Source organism: Schizosaccharomyces cryophilus, assembly GCF_000004155.1.
Source record: "Schizosaccharomyces cryophilus OY26 unplaced genomic scaffold supercont4.1, whole genome shotgun sequence".
NCBI lineage: Eukaryota > Fungi > Ascomycota > Schizosaccharomycetes > Schizosaccharomycetales > Schizosaccharomycetaceae > Schizosaccharomyces > Schizosaccharomyces cryophilus.
In genome coordinates, this window is record NW_013185624.1 from 2,010,176 (window position 1) to 2,026,907 (window position 16,732).

The 16,732-nt window shown below is 37.4% G+C and overlaps 9 protein-coding genes across 9 annotated transcripts; 4 read left to right on the forward strand and 5 right to left on the reverse strand.

Annotated features, from left to right (window-relative positions):
- Positions 1–46: 46 nt before the first annotated feature.
- Positions 47–2,276, reverse strand: SPOG_02822 (cystathionine gamma-synthase). The gene has a single exon (XM_013165484.1). It carries the CDS (start codon positions 2,026–2,028, stop codon positions 202–204), a length of 1,827 nt encoding a protein of 608 aa, XP_013020938.1. The 5' UTR covers positions 2,029–2,276; the 3' UTR covers positions 47–201.
- A 201-nt stretch (positions 2,277–2,477) lies between these two features.
- Positions 2,478–4,007, reverse strand: SPOG_02821 (nuclear rim protein Amo1; the record flags this gene model as incomplete). Its single annotated transcript, XM_013165483.1, has 3 exons — positions 2,478–3,784; positions 3,838–3,939; positions 3,980–4,007. The coding sequence occupies 3 exons, from the start codon at positions 4,005–4,007 to the stop codon at positions 2,478–2,480; spliced, it is 1,437 nt and encodes a 478-aa protein (XP_013020937.1).
- Positions 4,008–4,231: 224 nt separating this feature from the next.
- SPOG_02820 (Mam33 family protein) lies at positions 4,232–5,050 on the reverse strand (the record flags this gene model as incomplete). The annotated part of the gene is made up of 3 exons (XM_013165482.1): positions 4,232–4,570; positions 4,637–4,790; positions 4,884–5,050. The coding sequence occupies 3 exons, from the start codon at positions 5,048–5,050 to the stop codon at positions 4,232–4,234; spliced, it is 660 nt and encodes a 219-aa protein (XP_013020936.1).
- Positions 5,051–5,634: 584 nt separating this feature from the next.
- SPOG_02819 (uncharacterized protein) lies at positions 5,635–6,156 on the reverse strand (the record flags this gene model as incomplete). The annotated part of the gene is made up of 3 exons (XM_013165481.1): positions 5,635–5,966; positions 6,022–6,093; positions 6,138–6,156. 3 exons carry the CDS (start codon positions 6,154–6,156, stop codon positions 5,635–5,637), a joined length of 423 nt encoding a protein of 140 aa, XP_013020935.1.
- A 258-nt stretch (positions 6,157–6,414) lies between these two features.
- On the reverse strand, positions 6,415–7,053 carry SPOG_02818 (ASCC1 protein; the record flags this gene model as incomplete). Its single annotated transcript, XM_013165480.1, has 1 exon — positions 6,415–7,053. One exon carries the CDS (start codon positions 7,051–7,053, stop codon positions 6,415–6,417), a length of 639 nt encoding a protein of 212 aa, XP_013020934.1.
- A 179-nt stretch (positions 7,054–7,232) lies between these two features.
- Positions 7,233–9,840, forward strand: SPOG_02817 (transcription factor TFIID complex subunit Taf5-like protein). Its single transcript, XM_013165479.1, has 3 exons — positions 7,233–8,755; positions 8,811–9,130; positions 9,180–9,840. Exons 1-3 carry the CDS (start codon positions 7,606–7,608, stop codon positions 9,633–9,635), a joined length of 1,926 nt encoding a protein of 641 aa, XP_013020933.1. The 5' UTR covers positions 7,233–7,605; the 3' UTR covers positions 9,636–9,840.
- A 722-nt stretch (positions 9,841–10,562) lies between these two features.
- SPOG_02816 (4-nitrophenylphosphatase) lies at positions 10,563–11,752 on the forward strand. Its single transcript, XM_013165478.1, has 3 exons — positions 10,563–10,735; positions 10,779–10,847; positions 10,892–11,752. The coding sequence occupies exons 1-3, from the start codon at positions 10,657–10,659 to the stop codon at positions 11,638–11,640; spliced, it is 897 nt and encodes a 298-aa protein (XP_013020932.1). The 5' UTR covers positions 10,563–10,656; the 3' UTR covers positions 11,641–11,752.
- Positions 11,753–11,852: 100 nt separating this feature from the next.
- SPOG_02815 (splicing factor Cwf22) lies at positions 11,853–14,681 on the forward strand. Its single transcript, XM_013165477.1, has one exon. It carries the CDS (start codon positions 11,920–11,922, stop codon positions 14,575–14,577), a length of 2,658 nt encoding a protein of 885 aa, XP_013020931.1. The 5' UTR covers positions 11,853–11,919; the 3' UTR covers positions 14,578–14,681.
- A 421-nt stretch (positions 14,682–15,102) lies between these two features.
- SPOG_02814 (zf-C3HC4 type /GCN5-like N acetyltransferase fusion protein) lies at positions 15,103–16,680 on the forward strand (the record flags this gene model as incomplete). Its single annotated transcript, XM_013165476.1, has 2 exons — positions 15,103–16,082; positions 16,227–16,680. The coding sequence occupies 2 exons, from the start codon at positions 15,103–15,105 to the stop codon at positions 16,678–16,680; spliced, it is 1,434 nt and encodes a 477-aa protein (XP_013020930.1).
- Positions 16,681–16,732: the final 52 nt, after the last annotated feature.

Consider the following 16,732-nt stretch of genomic DNA (forward strand, 5'->3'; position numbering starts at 1 on the left):
AGTATGAACATCTTTTATTTAAGTATAAACAATTGTTTTAGTAAAATTTCTTTTACAACTATATTCATTCATATATCATCAATATAAGACAAAACGAAGGCACGATCATAACAGATTCAAGAATCTTATTAACATTGCATTCATATTCGTTCATAAAACACTAACATGTAAAGATCAACAATAAGTACATATGTCGTTATTCTAGTTCAAAGCGTCTGAGAACACTGCAGATATATGATTTTTTGGTTCCATTCCAACGCTAACACGGACCAAGTTTCGATTGATGCCGTTTTCTTCAGCCCAATCCAATTCTTGGTAATGAGCAATGATTGTATACGGAGAAGCCAATGTAAAATTAGTTCCCAGAGATGGCCCCTTTGCAACACGAATGTGATCATAAAAGTGTCGAGCATCAGACGGATTATGAAAGATAACGGATAATAATCCTCCATAACCACCATTTTTTCTTTTGCAAATTTCGTAATTTTTAGAAGATGCATTGTATTTCGGATAGTATAACTGCTTCACTTTAGGACTTTTCAATAATAAATCACATATGACCTCTGCGTTCTCATTAATAACCCTTGATCTGTCAGCGAAATCACGGCTGTTTCTTTCCAAGGTTAATGCATCCTCATCATAGAAATTATCCTCATATAACTTTGGCATTTCCTCTTTCAATTTTCCATAGTAACGGCCTAAGGGATTTAGAACTAAGCTACCTCCCATGACATTACTGTCACCACTGAATATTTTCGTTAAACTACTTACGACCATATCAGCATAGGGAAGAACTTCAACGTTCAAGAAATTTCCTATCGTTTCATCGACAACGACAGCAAAGTCATATTTGTCGGCAAGCTGTCGAATACGAACAAGATCCGGGGTGTTTAATAGTGGATTAGAAGGAAATTCACAGAATAGGCCCAAAACTTTCTCTCCACTTTCCAAGAGCTTTTCAAATTCATCCAGCTGGGAACCATTGCCGAGTCCGTAAAAATGACAACCAGCTCCCCACTTCTCTAAAATCTTTAAAGTATCAACATAACAAAATCCAAAACAAACGCTTTTCCTAGTACCATCCAATACGTTTCTAAGAATGCGATGAGCATTGTATATAGAGCTCATGCCTGTAGGGAATAGGTATACATCTTCATGTGTCAAGCCTTGAATTTGCCGCAGTTCGCTTTCTTTTTCTCTTGGAAGCGACTTTTTCAAATCGACTTCATCTTCCAGTGTTCCAGCAATTCGCCTTCTTAGCACAATCTTAGCAGAAGTTGCCAAGCTTAAATCTAAGTTACGGCCATATCGCTCCTCTAAGTAACGATTAACATCAGTCATCTCAGCTTCATTTGACTGATTTTCACTACTCATCCAGTTTTGCAAAGCTTCCATATCCTGTGGTGAGGCATATCGACTTCTACTTTTGCTTTTAAGATGAGATAACGATTGTTTATATGATCCTTCTTTTGTAATGGTTTGAATCATTCGATAAGCATGCAAAAAGCAAACAGCTCTTCGGCTGGAGATACCTTCACCGGTATGTTGCCAAAATTGCTTAGCTACGCCAAACAGATCGGAAGGAAATAAAACGGCAAAGACGTCAGGGATAAGAATGTCTTTATTATGATGAGGATCTAAGGTCTTCAAATATAATTTCAAGGAATGAGAAGCATCAAATATATGAAGGGCCGATGGTTCTATATGAGCCTTTTCTGCAATAAATTTAACACATTGCTGACCAATTGCCTTAGACGGATAGAGCATTGTATCATAATTGTTTAAGCTTAACTTCTGAACCTCAGGCGACCTTTTAACTATGGCGGCACACTCTTTAATAAACGTATTTATAAAAAATCTAGGATAACCCGTCTGCATTTTTGTAATAACGCTAGGATCTCCTTCTTCATATCCAACATTAGCCTGCCATGTTGGTAAAGTTACAGAAATGGCATGGTCTGTGTCAGCAGGAATTGACGATCCAGTTTCGGTAGGAGGATTAACAAGATATGATAAGCTTAGACTCATAATTTCGAATTGCTTGTTTGACTACTACTTCTTTAATCAAGCAGACGTAAAGACTCAATTTCCTCTTCGAGTACCAAACTTCTGCTGTTTTATATGCAAAAAAGCTTGAGATTAGAAAACTTACAAATTTTGTAGTGGAGAGAATAATTCATCTTAGGAATTCTTATTATGACCAATTATGTAGTCTGCTAGAATATAGATGAACGGAGAGATAATAACAATAATATATATGACCTATTCACTTTTAGCGTAAATCGAGAATACAGTTGATAAAAATAAACTATAAGGTACCGAAATACTGCTTTACAGGAGGGAAGTAAGATTCTTATAATGTTACTATACGTTTTAATATTTTATACACATTCCAACCCTATATTAAGCAAATTTTCTCTTGTAGTCAAACCTTCTCTTCGTTTTTGATTGTCCATTCTTCCTATATTTAGTCAAACTCAACAAAATTCTAGTGGTGGTGGTACAGTGGGAATTTTCCCCAAGGTAAATTCAGGTGCCTGAAATTGCTGAATAAATTCTGGCGGAAAATCAGAGGATATTACTGACACCTCTGCGTTTATCTTTGTAGGCTCAGACGTGTTTGAAGAAACCGGGGCAAAGCTCGAAGCAGGAGGCTGTTGTTGAAAACCGAATCCACTACTACCTTCAGGTTTGTTCATAATGTTAGTCGTTGCTCCTTGAGCTTGACCCGTGACCGGCTGAGAAAATCCAAATGGCTGATTCTGTCCCATACCAAAACCAGAAGGCGCAGCGTTTGGATTTTGAAACGATCCAAAAACGCTTGCTGGTGTTTGGTTTTGAGTTAGATTTTGAAATCCACTGGGTGCATTATTTTGCACTTGAGAATTTTGTAATGCCGGATTTGCTGGCTGTTGAAAAGCTGTTTGCCCAAATACCGGCGCAGAAGGAATACCAAACGGAGAAGGATTTACAGGATTTTTGGGTTGTTCAAAAGCCTTTGGTGCATCCATAGAGCTATTCGCTTGACCTTGGAAAGGATTAGATTGACCAAATAATGATTGAGCGAAGGCCGGCTGCTGATTACCAGAGAAGCCGCCAAACGAAGAAGGAGGTTGGTTTGCGAAACCACTAACACCAAATTGCGGATGAGTTGGTGCATTCTGAGAAAATCCACCACCAGAAAACGAAGTAGGCGCTGCTGGCGTATTATTACTGGATGCAAATGGTGAAGAACCGAGCTGGCTACCAAATGCAGATGTAGTAGGAGTCGCAGTTATACCACCGAACCCGCTACTTGCCGGTTGATTCTGCTGAAATCCAAATGCAGGAGCAGAACTAGGAAACTGACTTTTATTTTCTTTTGGAAATGCACCAAAAGAAGCATTTGTGTTTGACGAAAAGCTGTTTGTTGGAGTTGTGTCAAAGATGGATTTCACTCCCGTCTTGCCCACTAATCGGTTTCTCATTTCGTTTACAGCACCTTCACGATTTGTCAAAACGATCTTTTGCTTATTATTAATATCATTCATTAATTCTGTTTGACGTTGCTCATATTGAGGAATCGCATTGAGCGCTCGTGCTTGATAAAACCACCATCTCAGTTCCTCTGGAGAAACGTCTCCATTGTATAACGATGGGAAGAATTCTTTAAGCGCATATCCAGTTAGCGGCCAGGATGGCTTTTCTGCTTGCAAGTTTGTAGAAATGAAGCCAACAGTCCTACTTACTGGAAAATACCGATCCAATTCAGCTTTCTTCCAATGTTTGCTCTCAGCCCATTTAGCTTGTTTATGTTAATAAAAAAAATACGATATTACATTTTAATAACCAACATACGAGGGGCTGCATTTTCAGCACGAAAAATATACGAATTTGAACCAGGCTTTAAATGAGGATAAACGTGCTCGAATCTACAATTAGTGCCGTTCCGGCAACGATCTTTTTTTGTTAGCAAGATAAATTAGGAAGAAACCCATACTTTCCAAAAAGAATTTGCAAACTGCCATTATCGCCAAATTATGCCAATAAAACACCGAAATTCTCTAAATCAACTCTTGCAAGAAATAGAAACGAAATAAATAAAAGAAAAACTCCGATTACGTTGTTTTTATTCAAAGTGCCACATCCAACACATCGCGTTCACAGTGTTGGTAGTCCGTGCATGAGGTAACCAACTTTCGAAATAATTGTAGTACAAGAAACTTGGCATAGGACTCGAGATTTTCGAGCACTAAGTTGTTGGTTTTGAAGGCCCTTGAAATAGAACATAATCTAAAATATTTTCTATCCAGGATTTATATGACAGATTTTCCTTGCGCCAGATCCTTGAAATCAAAGCTCTGATAAATTGCGTTGTAATTTCCTTTTCTTCCAGGTATGCTAATAGGGAAGTTTTTAATGGTTCAGGAAGCTTATTTGCTCTGCGTCCACGATACTTAGGACTCTTTCTCAATGCTTGAGCAAGATCGGTGAAAGCAACTGGCGAGTCCTTATTCTGATCAAACATAAGACTGTTAAAGAGGATTTGATCTTTGTTAAGAAGCAGTGAACAGAGCATGGTTCCCTCCTTCTATATTTTTCTTGTTAGTAAGGAACAAATACATAGAAGATTTCATTGAGTAAAGCCGGCACATACTTTCGTTATCTGTACATAAGTAGGAATAGAATGCTGAAAGTAACTTAACTCATCAGATTCATCATTTTTTCCTTCGCCTTCGCTGTTATGCATCACATTATTCCTGTCTGTATAAAGTGCCCTTGAGCTGTAAACAGGAACTGTGACTCGTATCCTGAAAGTTCTAGTTAGTGACAAATTTATTTCCTCAAATAGTATAGATATTTTCATAATCAGTATTACAAATAGGAGTATGATATATATTTACCTTTCATTCTCCAGTTCCCTAGTAGCGGCGATGTAATTTCGAGTAGGATCTTCATGAATTGTAAATGAACGTAAAGCATCTTCATATTCTTTTTTTGGCTTTGTCTCTCCTAAAACCTGGTTCACGAAGCCTAACTCCGAATCCAACTTGAGTGCAAGTTGTTCCATCAAAATACCACTAGTAAACCTTCGTTTCGGTCTTAACAATGTAAAGTAAGAAAAACCTCTATTTGTAAAGAGCATTCCATGCCTGCATATTTGTACACGAGTTGTCAATAACGCCTGTCTTAACATCCTTCAATTCCTAAATGGTAGACGTATGACAAGTGGATGCATGAGCTAGTTTAGTTTATAGTACACTAAAACAAGTATAAATTAAGGGCAATCAACATCATACGAAAAAAAATTATACTTATATTAGTTCAATTCATTAACAAAAAGATTAATACCTTTGACTGAAGGCTCACACTACTTTGTCATAGTCGAATGCTAGCATACAAAGCAGAACCGCAGCAAGCCCACGATCAATTAATGAAGTAATACTAAAAGCAAGATTGCACAAAGAAAAAAAAACATTTATTGAATTACTGAGGCTAATGCCAATCGTATCGCGATGAAAATGAATCTCACACAATTCGATAGTCATGAAGCTAAATGTAAAAGAACTCAGGCAAAAAACGATAAGGTTGCTTAAATTATACTTAAAAGGAAGAAGTAGTATAAGGTAAAAACTTTTCAAAATTGCTGACAACTTAGTAATATGTCAATGGATAAGGAATACTATACTGTCCAGGTACTCCATACGGAGTTGGATACCAAACACCAGGAATTTGTTTTGAAAACTGCGGATGGGAATAGCTAGAGGATACCGCAGGATCGGGTTGCTTCATGTTGTAGACAGGATAATAGGTAGACGACTGGTAATTTTGCTCTTTTGCTTTTTCAGAATAAAGAGATGCAGGATTCTGAAAATGCTTTTGGTTATCCCCAGTGAACTTCGCACCTGTAGTTTTTGACCGAAATGTATTTCGCTTGTTTTGGATGCTCCGGTTCTGCATATACTCCTCATGAGCTTTTACAGCAACTAATTAATGTTAATTTTCTTTATTCAAATTAATGAATAGCATATTTAGTCTTACGTTTATGTTTCCATTTCATTACAGGAGCATAGAACCCAGATTCATTTATAATATGCCTCGACAGTGAGCCGGCTAATGGTCAATTGGTTAACAGCTTTCAGAAAAATAAACCATACCACAAGATGACCTTTCCATTGAAGATTTATGGTCATAAAGATACCACGGTAGAATAACCAAAATGTAAAACCTCTAAAATAAATATACTTTATTAGCTTCCCTCGTATCAATTTGAGAAGAAAGATAATTATAGATACTTGGTTTTTATTTCGCAAAATTGGTATGAGACTTCAAGTCTTTTATATTGCTTCCATGGTTGTTTGTTTACATATACTTGTCCACACTACAGACCCATAAACAAAAAGCAGTAAGACACAAAACAAACAAGAATGGATTTCAATATAATGGGATAGAATCAATCTCTTCGTAGTACATATCTCCAGGCGGACCGACGGCGCCAGTTTTCATAATACACAATTTTGTTAAGTTGATATTTTGTGCCCAACAATAATCTGAAAACTTCTCGATTATTGGTTCTGCGTCAAAGTATTTCAAGCGCTTTTTTCCTCGTTTCATGTACCTTGCATTTAACAGTGTGCAATGTAATGTCAAGGGACGATTGTCTTTTATGATAATGTCTGCATCTTCAAAGGATGATCGAAGATATTCGCAAAATCTTTGAACGGACACTTTTCCAGGTTGCTCTTGAGGTACAGCGTACAAAACCCGAGCTTCATTTGCTGATTTACCAAAGTAAGAGGTTCCTTGTAAATCGATTTTTAGCAGTTCGTTTCCATAAGCCTTTTGAAAACTTTGAGCATTCTTCCTTAAATGGTCTATAGAACAAAGCACATCGTCCTCTGACTTTACTGGAATCATTCCGATGGTCAGATGCGACACTCGAGGACCACGATAGCCCGTGCTTATTAACGAGTCCCCAAGGAAATTTCGAAATATCTCCAAAGAATCTCTTAGGAAGTACTCTGGAAGCGGAAGAGCAAGAAAAAGAAGGGTAGGATATCGAAAATTGATCATCGATACCGACTTTTTGGATCAATCGACTGTAAAACACGATTCTGTGGAAAATTGAGTAATATAATGATAAATATTGAAAGTAATCCTATACAAAAAAGATATTCTATTTTCAGTGGTTATTGTATTCCTAGTTCGTTGGAAACACCAGTCTTGCGAAACTTCAAAACTGAGCATTTCAACTTATGAATGACTTTCAGAGTAATTTTCATTAATATAATACCAAAAAAAGAATTCTGTAATCGACATACCCCTCGGTTGAAAAATGACAACTTTTCTTTCAATTTATTATCTCTTGCACATAGCAATTAATAGGTCCACACTGCATACTGTCAGCACCTGAACAAGTTACCACAACACCAAGCTGGTGTTAGCGAAAAATCTGGGTAAATGTTTTAATTTTCTGTAGATTTTTAATAATTACTACTTCATTAAAAATTTTGTCTTTTTTGGAAACGAAAAAAAGGCTTGAAACGAGGAAAAAGGTCAAGGAACGAAGAAAGTGAGAAATAATTACATATCGACTTATTCGTATGGAAATCATCAAAAATCACTATGGCGCAACCTACCTCGTATAATTCTAATAATTCTACCTCAGATTTGAATAAAATCGTCCTGGATTACCTTTACAGAAAAGGGTATTCTAGGACAGAGGCGATGCTAAGGTTGGAAATCTCCAGTGTAGGTGCAATTCCAGAAGAACAACAAGATTGGCACGTTGGTGCTCCAGAAACTTATATCCAGGTATACATTCTTCTCCGAGACTGGATTGATGGGACTCTAGATCTTTACAAACCTAAACTACAGAAAACGCTTTATCCAGTGTTTGTTCACTCTTATCTAGATCTACTTCAAAAGAAAGAAAAAGAAATGGCAGCATTCTTTTTTGACTCTTTCCGTGGAGAACATGAAGTTCTTCGTGGTCATGACATTCGTTTACTGGATGAACTGAAGACAAGTTCCGATGCGGATGAAAGCGAAATTTCCCAATTGTACAGAAAGAATAAATATAGAATTAATTTAACGAAAGCAACGTTTGACTTGTTGGTTCAGTTTCTTTTTGACAACGAGGCTAATGGAAGTGGAATTATAATTCGTCTGTTGAACCAGTATATTGATATTAAGATTTTATATGCTAAAGCAAATGAACCTTTAAAGATTGACGATCAGACCATGCTCGAGCTGAATGCCGATCAGAAAAACATAGATGTTGCGGAGCAACCTGAAGGAATTCCCGGTCATTCAGAACAACTTTTCGACTATAATAAGCAAAAAATCTATCTTGGAAAGAGAAAAATACCTGTAGATGTACTTCCTGATTTCAAAGCAGTACTAGAAGAGCGAGATAAAGGTCTTCAGGAAAAGCCGTTTCTAGGTGCTACCCATCCATCATTAACTTTAGAAGAATTATTTGAGAAAGAACAGAGGAGTATTGGTGAAAATATCGATGATTTACCACCTGACATTCCTTTGCCCTCTTTACGCATGAAAGACATCGAAGCGTATGTTGCTTCCTTAGACAATCGGCGTAACGCGCTTCATCTAGGAAGGGATGGGACTCCTCCTAGTGTTTTCATGTATACTATGCATAATACTTATTCGTCTTTAAACTGTGCAAAGTTTTCTCACGACGCTTCCATGTTCGCAACAGGGTATGCAGATTCCTCAGTGCAACTACAGATGTCCAAAAATTCAGGTCCTCAAGGTAAGCCTTTTCCTTAGTTTTTGTTTCGATTATAAATAATGCTAACTCCATATAGCTTTAGTAGGCAACCAAAACGAACCCTTAGACACAATAAAATTCATAGGGCATACGAGACCAGTATTCGGTGTTAGTATCTCTCCAGACAATGAATATGTTCTTTCATGTTCGGAAGATGGTTTTACGCGGCTTTGGAGCAAAGAAACCCAAACCACCCTTGTCAAATATGCAGGGCATAATGCACCAGTCTGGGACGTTTGTTTTTCTCCATATGGATATTACTATGCTAGTGCATCTCATGATCAGACTGTCCGCTTATGGAGTCTTGAGCATACTGCTCCTCTTCGAATTTTTGTTGGTCATCAAAACGACGTTGATGTATGTACTAATATATTACTACTTATTTAATTGCTAACATTTACCATAGTGTCTCGCCTTTCACGAAAATGCGAACTACATTGCTACGGGATCTAGCGATCATACTTGCAGGTTTTGGGATATTCGTACCGGTAACACTGTACGAGTTTTCACAGGCCAAAATTCTTCTGTGTCGTCCATAGCATTATCACCCGATGGATTATTAATGGCATCTGCAGACGATACTGGGTGTGTCCATTTATGGGACTTGCGGACTGGCTCCAAATTACAGATGTTTGAGAAACATCAGAGCCCAGTCTACTCCCTTACATTTTCGCATGACAATAGAACTTTGGCAACTGGCGGTGCAGATACTGATGTCAACGTTTGGGATATTAAGGGCTTAAATGGTAATGAAAGATTTGCTGAAGACTCTTTATTATACAATTTTAAAACGAAAGAAACGATTGTTTATGATTTACAATTCACTGAAAGGAATTACTGTTTGGGGTTAAGTGCTACTTGATTAGTGTTATGCTGTCTTTTTTTACTAAGAGGTTTAAATGTATACATAATAGGAATTCATGAAGCTATAATTAACCTGAACAATCAACAAACCCATTCATTTTCTTGTTAATAAGGATAAGGCATTCCTATCCGTAGAACCTGCCTAAAAAAATATATATTTCGTATATTAGAAAGTAGAAAAAGTTTTTCAATTTTGTCAAAGCAATGTTGACAGTGAGTTCTCTATATGAAGGCAATTCACATTATTCAAGACTTTTGATTTTATATAAATCAGTAAAGAAAAGTTAATTCGTTGATTGATTAGCTGAAGATGTATACTTCGGGAAGCAAGCAATTGACTGTTCAGTGAAGTCTTGATAGAAAGACTTCTCCTGATTATTACACATTCATATATATTTATAATACTTTAAATTTTAATATGTTACGGCAGGATCCTCCTCTGCCGTACAATCCTTGTATTTGAGTTGGGAAAACAACGAAAGTCGTATTGCTGTATACTTGTATTGGGCGCTGTTGTACTAACGAGTATAGACGCTAGTAATGTCCAATGATCTGGTTAACTAAATTGAAAGTAGGAAGACGATCTTATTTAGCCAAACCAGTCGAATCTTCCTATCTGGAGAATTCGACTGTGGATTCATAGTTTATATATCTTCGCTGAGACAACTAACGTATTCTATCTCTTTGTATAACAAACTTTTTTGTATATAAGACTTCCGTTCAGAAAGGCTTTCCGATTTGTTGAAATCGTATTTTCTTTGTTTTGTTTACCATTTGTAATATCTCATTCTTTAGTCTTATTGCATTTGCTAATATTTAGCAATATGCTCTTATGATAGTTTATTGTAATATATATAATATAAACAAGACACCTATCGTGACAGACTGACAGTGACACTGACATGATAAACGTTTATGTCATTAGCGCCGATCTAATCTTTTCGCGCACGTTATAACCATTTCTCGTTTACATTCTTTCTTTCACCACCATACCCTAAATTTTACTATTCTGTTCAAAGATGGTTGTTAAACTCGAGAAGCCCGAGCAATACAAAGAGTTCCTTGATAAATTCGATGTATTCTTATTTGACTGCGATGGTAAATTGTGTACAATTACATGCTTAATACTAATTTATAACAGGTGTCCTTTGGAGCGGTAAGGATCCACTACCAGGTGTTAAGAAGACAATGGAGCTACTACGCTCTTCAGGTACGAGAAAAATACGCATGCTGTATAGTAACCGTTCGTTAAAGGCAAACAAGTTTACTTTGTTTCCAACAACTCTACCAAGTCTAGAGAGGATTACATGAAGAAAATAAATGCGCACGAAATAGAAGCAAAGTTAGAGGAAATTTACCCAAGTGCTTATTCATCGGCCATTTATGTTAAGAAGGTTTTAAATCTCCCTGAGGATAAAAAGGTGTTCGTTCTTGGTGAAGGAGGTATAGAAGTTGAACTTGACCGCGTTGGTGTTAAACATATTGGTGGCACAGACGCTTCTTTAAGATGCGCTGTTACGTCTGAAGATTTGGATAACATACGCCCCGACCCTTCCGTTGGTGCTGTTTTGTGTGGCATGGATAGACATGTGACCTATAAGAAATACTGCATGGCTTACCAATACTTGCAAGATCCTGACTGTGCTTTCCTCTTAACGAATCAAGATTCCACATTCCCTACAAACGGTACCTTTTTCCCGGGATCCGGTTCTGTTTCTTATCCGTTGATTTTCTCCACTGGTCGTACTCCCAAAGTACTGGGAAAACCCAATGACGAGATGATGGAGGCTATTGTTGCCAGCGTTCATTTTGATCGCAAAAAAGCTTGTTTCGTTGGTGATCGCCTAAATACTGACATTGAGTTTGCTAAGAACTCTGGTTTAGGTGGTTCTCTTTTGGTTCTCACTGGTGTGAGCAAGGAAAACGAAATTTATGAAAAGGATGCCCCTGTCGTGCCTGATTATTATATTAACTCCCTTGGCGACTTGGCTAATGTAGCTTAGCTGAACCTTTTATAGAGCTTTTTCATGACTAAATTTTGATTTTTTTTTGGAAAATTTACTACTGTTTTAATTCACTAAGCATCTTCAAACAATATGTTTTGTTTATAAAGAGCGTATAGTTCATTTGCAAAGTATTTCATTAAGTATATTTAACGATGCATATAGCGATAAGTAGCGTATTCATCCATAGGTAAAAAGTTCACACCTTCTATGAAATATTTGCTAGTTTGTGCATATTATAGAAAGTGAGCGTTGAAATCGGCATTCTAATGAAGTAGTATGCAGGAAACGCTGGGAAACTTTGAAGATCAAAAGGTAATGGCGCAAATAACTCCTGTAGAGCGGATTGACCACGATAAGTTTGGAAGCAACGAGGAAAACGAGCTTAGTTGGGAAGACAGACACTACATACCGAGGAGAACAGATGAGCGGTTCGGCTCTGAGGGCCGTCGGGCCACTGCTGCAGAGGTGGACCCAAAGGCAGCTCTTCAAAAATTGATGAATACCCGTTCAGGTGGAACTTACGTGCCTCCTGCAAAATTAAGAGCTCTTCAGGCTCAAATTACTGATAAAAATTCACAAGAATACCAAAGGTTACAATGGGAGGGCTTGAAAAAGTCGATTAATGGGCTTGTTAACAAAGTGAACAAATCTAATATTAAGGAGATTATTCCCGATTTATTCCAAGTAAACTTAATCAGAGGACGTGCTCTGTATTGCCGAAGTATAATGAAAGCGCAGGCTGCTTCGCTCCCGTTTACTCCAGTCTATGCTACAATGACAGCTGTAATTAATACGAAACTTCCGCAAGTTGGAGAGTTATTGCTAACACGTCTTATAATTCAATTTCGCAAGTCATTCCGTAGAAACGATAAAACGATGTGCATAAGCTCAACTACCTTTATTGCTCATCTAATCAACCACAAGTTAGCTCACGAAATTGTTGGCTTACAGATTCTTGCCGTTCTCCTAGAAAGACCCACGGGTGATTCAATTGAAGTGGCGGCCGGTTTTCTTCGCGAAGTTGGTGCTTACCTCTCCGATATTTCATCTAGAGCGTTCAATGGCATATTTGAAAGGCTTCGTACGATATTACATGAAAATCAACTTGAACCTCGTGTTCAATTCATTATTGAGGTACTATTTCAGGCACGAAAAGAAAAATTTAAAAATAATCCTACTATACCTAGTGAGCTTGATTTAGTTGAAGAGGAGGATCAGATTACTCATTTCATTAGCTTGGATGACGAATTGGATGTGCAGGAATCCTTAGGAATCTTCCATTTCGATCCTGATTATGAAGAAAATGAGTCAAGATACGGCTTTATAAAGCGTGAGATTTTGGGAGAGGATGAAGAATCTGAGGAAGAAGTAGGTAGCGATGAAGAATCTGCGGATGAAGTAGGTAGCGATGAAGAATCTGAGGATGAAGAACCTGCTGGACAGGTACAGCCTAAAATTGTCGACCAAACGAATACGAATATCGTTAATTTAAGGAAATCTATTTATCTCACAATCATGTCTTCAGTCGACTTTGAAGAATGTTGTCATAAACTATTAAAAGTACAATTACCGGAAGGTCAGGAAATTGAGATGTGCAACATGATTATTGAATGCAATAGTCAAGAGAGAACTTACGAAAAATTTTATGGTTTGATTGGTGAGCGTTTCTGCAAGCTTAATCGAACGTGGCGCACAACCTTCGAACAAACTTTTAAAAATTATTATACCACCATCCACAGATATGAGACAAATCGATTACGGAATATCGCTTTGTTTTTCGGAAATCTTTTAAGTACCAATTCCATACCATGGTCTGTGTTCGAATGTGTTCGATTAACTGAAGACGACACCACCGCATCGTCACGTATCTTTTTAAAAATCTTATTCCAAGAATTGCAGGAAGCAATCGGTCTAAAAACATTGATAAACAGATTTCATGATCCAGAATTGGTCCCCTATCTTCATGGAATGTTTCCTACAGATGAAGCTCGCAATGTTCGATTCTCTATTAATTATTTCACTTCTATTGGTTTAGGAACTTTAACTGAAGAAATGAGAGAATATTTGTTGACAATGCCTGTGCCGAAACCCGATGATGTATCCGACGCTGAAAGCTATACGTCTGGGTCTTCGTATTCACGTTCTCGCTCACCGTATTCATCAGATTATTCTCGTAGCAGATCTCCTTCTCGCTCTATTAGCCCGTCGAGATCTAGGAGTCGGTCATATTCTGTTTCTGATGCCGAGAGAAGTCTTAGTAGAACACGACTTCGAGAAGGTGATTCCGACCGTGGTAGAAGTGGATATCCTCACCCAGATAGAAGCCGTTCTTACTCAAAATCTTCATATTCCAGTAACGGAGATTCGAGGTCTAGATCACGAAGCCGATCACATTCTTACGATTCTAGGCGACAAAGATCGCGTTCCCCGACACCTGTAGGAAGGAGGTCACCTTACTCAACATACCGACCATCGGATCGTTATAGAGGTCGTGCTCGTAGAAGATCAATGTCTAGGTCAATGAGTCCAATTAGTGAACGAAGCTACTCACGTTCATTAAGCCGAGGAAGGTCTTATTCTCGATCGGTCTCTCCCCGTAGAGATAAATATTCTTCGCATCGCAGGTATCGTTCGCGGTCTATTTCTTATTCTCCTTCGCCTCCTAGATATACACGACGTCGTTCATTTTCACCTTCTCCTAATCGAAGAACGAAAAGAGTCAGAGAATTGGATTACAATCGAAGGTCTATCCCCGGGGTAAATGAGAGAAGTAGATCACCTTCGCCATTTACATTGCGGAAGATGAAGACTTATGAGTTTCAAAATGAAAAAAATACTACGAAACGCCGAATGGAAAGACCTCCAAAGAGCGACAATAGTCAACTGGAAGCTCCTTGGTTACAACATTCAGTTGATGATAACAGGCACAAATAGAGAAAAACATCTATGTAAATAATGAAGATACTTTAATTATATTAGATAGGGAGTCGTTTCAATACATGTTTGAGAAGTTTTTTGATACTCGTACAATAAATCACATACCATCCTTATTTGCATGTTATTAATAACCTAACAATCGTATCTATGAAATAAGAGAAAAAACGGAAAAAGAATTATGAAAAAAAGAGCGAAATCAAATAATTAAACAAGCCCAATTCTAAATAAGTAATATTGTGGCCACCTTATAATAGTACATTCATGGTGCCATTGAACTTCACCAAAGCCTATAACAATATACTAAAAGTATCCGCTATATACTGCTAAAAGGGAGTATTTTTGGTGAATAAATTATGGGTTTATAATTTTTTTTATTCCTTCTAACCGCAGTTTTCGAAATATTTAACCAAAGAACCTGGACTTAGAAAAGGTACACGTAACGGTGGACTTGGGAAGTTTGATTTTGGTTTATTTTGTTTAACCTAATTTAAAAGTTGAATAATTATACCAAGTTAATGCACAATGGAGAAAAAAGATAACCTCAAAGAGGTGACTACGCAGAATCAAGTTGTTCCCATATTTCAAAAAAAGAGGAAAGGTCGGGATAGAGAAGGTCTAAAGAGAAAAAAACCAAATGCTGAAAATGATTCCTTAAATAAGGAAGATGATTTAGATGAAGATGAATTAGATGACGCTCGGTCAACGAGGGACTATCTGCTTTCACAACAGAAAAAGCATACAAGAACGGCCCCTGATGCATCCTTAGATCTTCACAAAAAGAAGGTGGATCCTAGTTCTTCGATATCAAAAGAGATAAATGTAGAATACTCTGCGAACTTGAATATTCGTGGCGATGAGATGAATACATCCACAGTTAGTATCCCCAACGAATCGTTGAATGAAGACAATGTTCGTTCCAAGGATCAAGGACCATTACCATCAGAATTGTTTCAATCGCAAAACGAATATTCAAAGTTCTTACCTAAAAAAGAACCGATAAGCAAAAAAGCCCAAGCTGGACCAGTTCGCCCTTCGCCATCATCGGCTGCAATCCGTACAATCACAGTAATAGATTATCAACCCGACGTCTGTAAAGACTACAAGTTAACGGGATTTTGCGGCTATGGTGATACTTGTAAGTTTCTTCACATGAGAGAAGACTACAAAGCTGGTTGGCAATTAGACCGGGAATGGGATGAAGCGCAAGCTAAATTCCGTAAAGGTATCAAAACTGTGGATGGCGTTCCGCAAAATGAAAAAGAAGAAGAAATCCCGTTTGTATGCTTGATATGCAAGAAAGATTATAAAAACCCAATTGTAACGGTTTGTAAACATCATTTTTGTGAGAATTGTGCCGTGGAACGGTACAGAAAGACTCCTACGTGTTTACAATGCGGTGCAGATACCAAAGGATTATTTTCTATTGATAAGCAAATGAATTTGCTTTTAAAAAAAAGAAAGCATACAGAAAACGATGGGACTCAAAAGAAAGAAGTCAGTAGGTTTGAACCGATTTCAAAGGAAGACATGGTTGACAACAATGATGTGCCTCAACGAAAGCAAGATGAAGGCTTCGGACAGCCATATTCTTCAGATACTACTACTTTTGGTTCCGTAGCATCTAATTCTAATAAACCAATTTCAAGGTATTCACTCGGTGATTTAACAAATGAAAACATCAACTCTTTTAAACGACTGAATCAAGTCGTTTTGAGTATAAATTATAGCGAAGCATTTTATAAAAACATTCTAAAAAATAATGAACTTTCGCGTGTGGCTCTGTTTAACAATAATATCGTAGGAGGCGTGAGTTGCATCAAAACAAAAGACGAAAAACTCTACATAGCTACGTTTTCAGTCCTAGCCCCTTACAGACATTTAGGAATTGGTTCCTTACTTTTGGATTTCGTAAAACTTTCGGCTCAAAAGCTGGCTCTCAATACAATCACTTTGCACGTTCAATGTTCTAATGACGACAGTGTTAGTTGGTATACTCGTCGTGGTTTTCATATAATTGAGCGTGTGCCTAATCTTTATAAGCGCCTTACTGATGGAGATGCCTTCCTTATGAGACATGATCTAGATACTCAAACAACATAATTAGTGTAATAGCTTGTTATAATATATCATATTGATTATTATTCACCAGAGA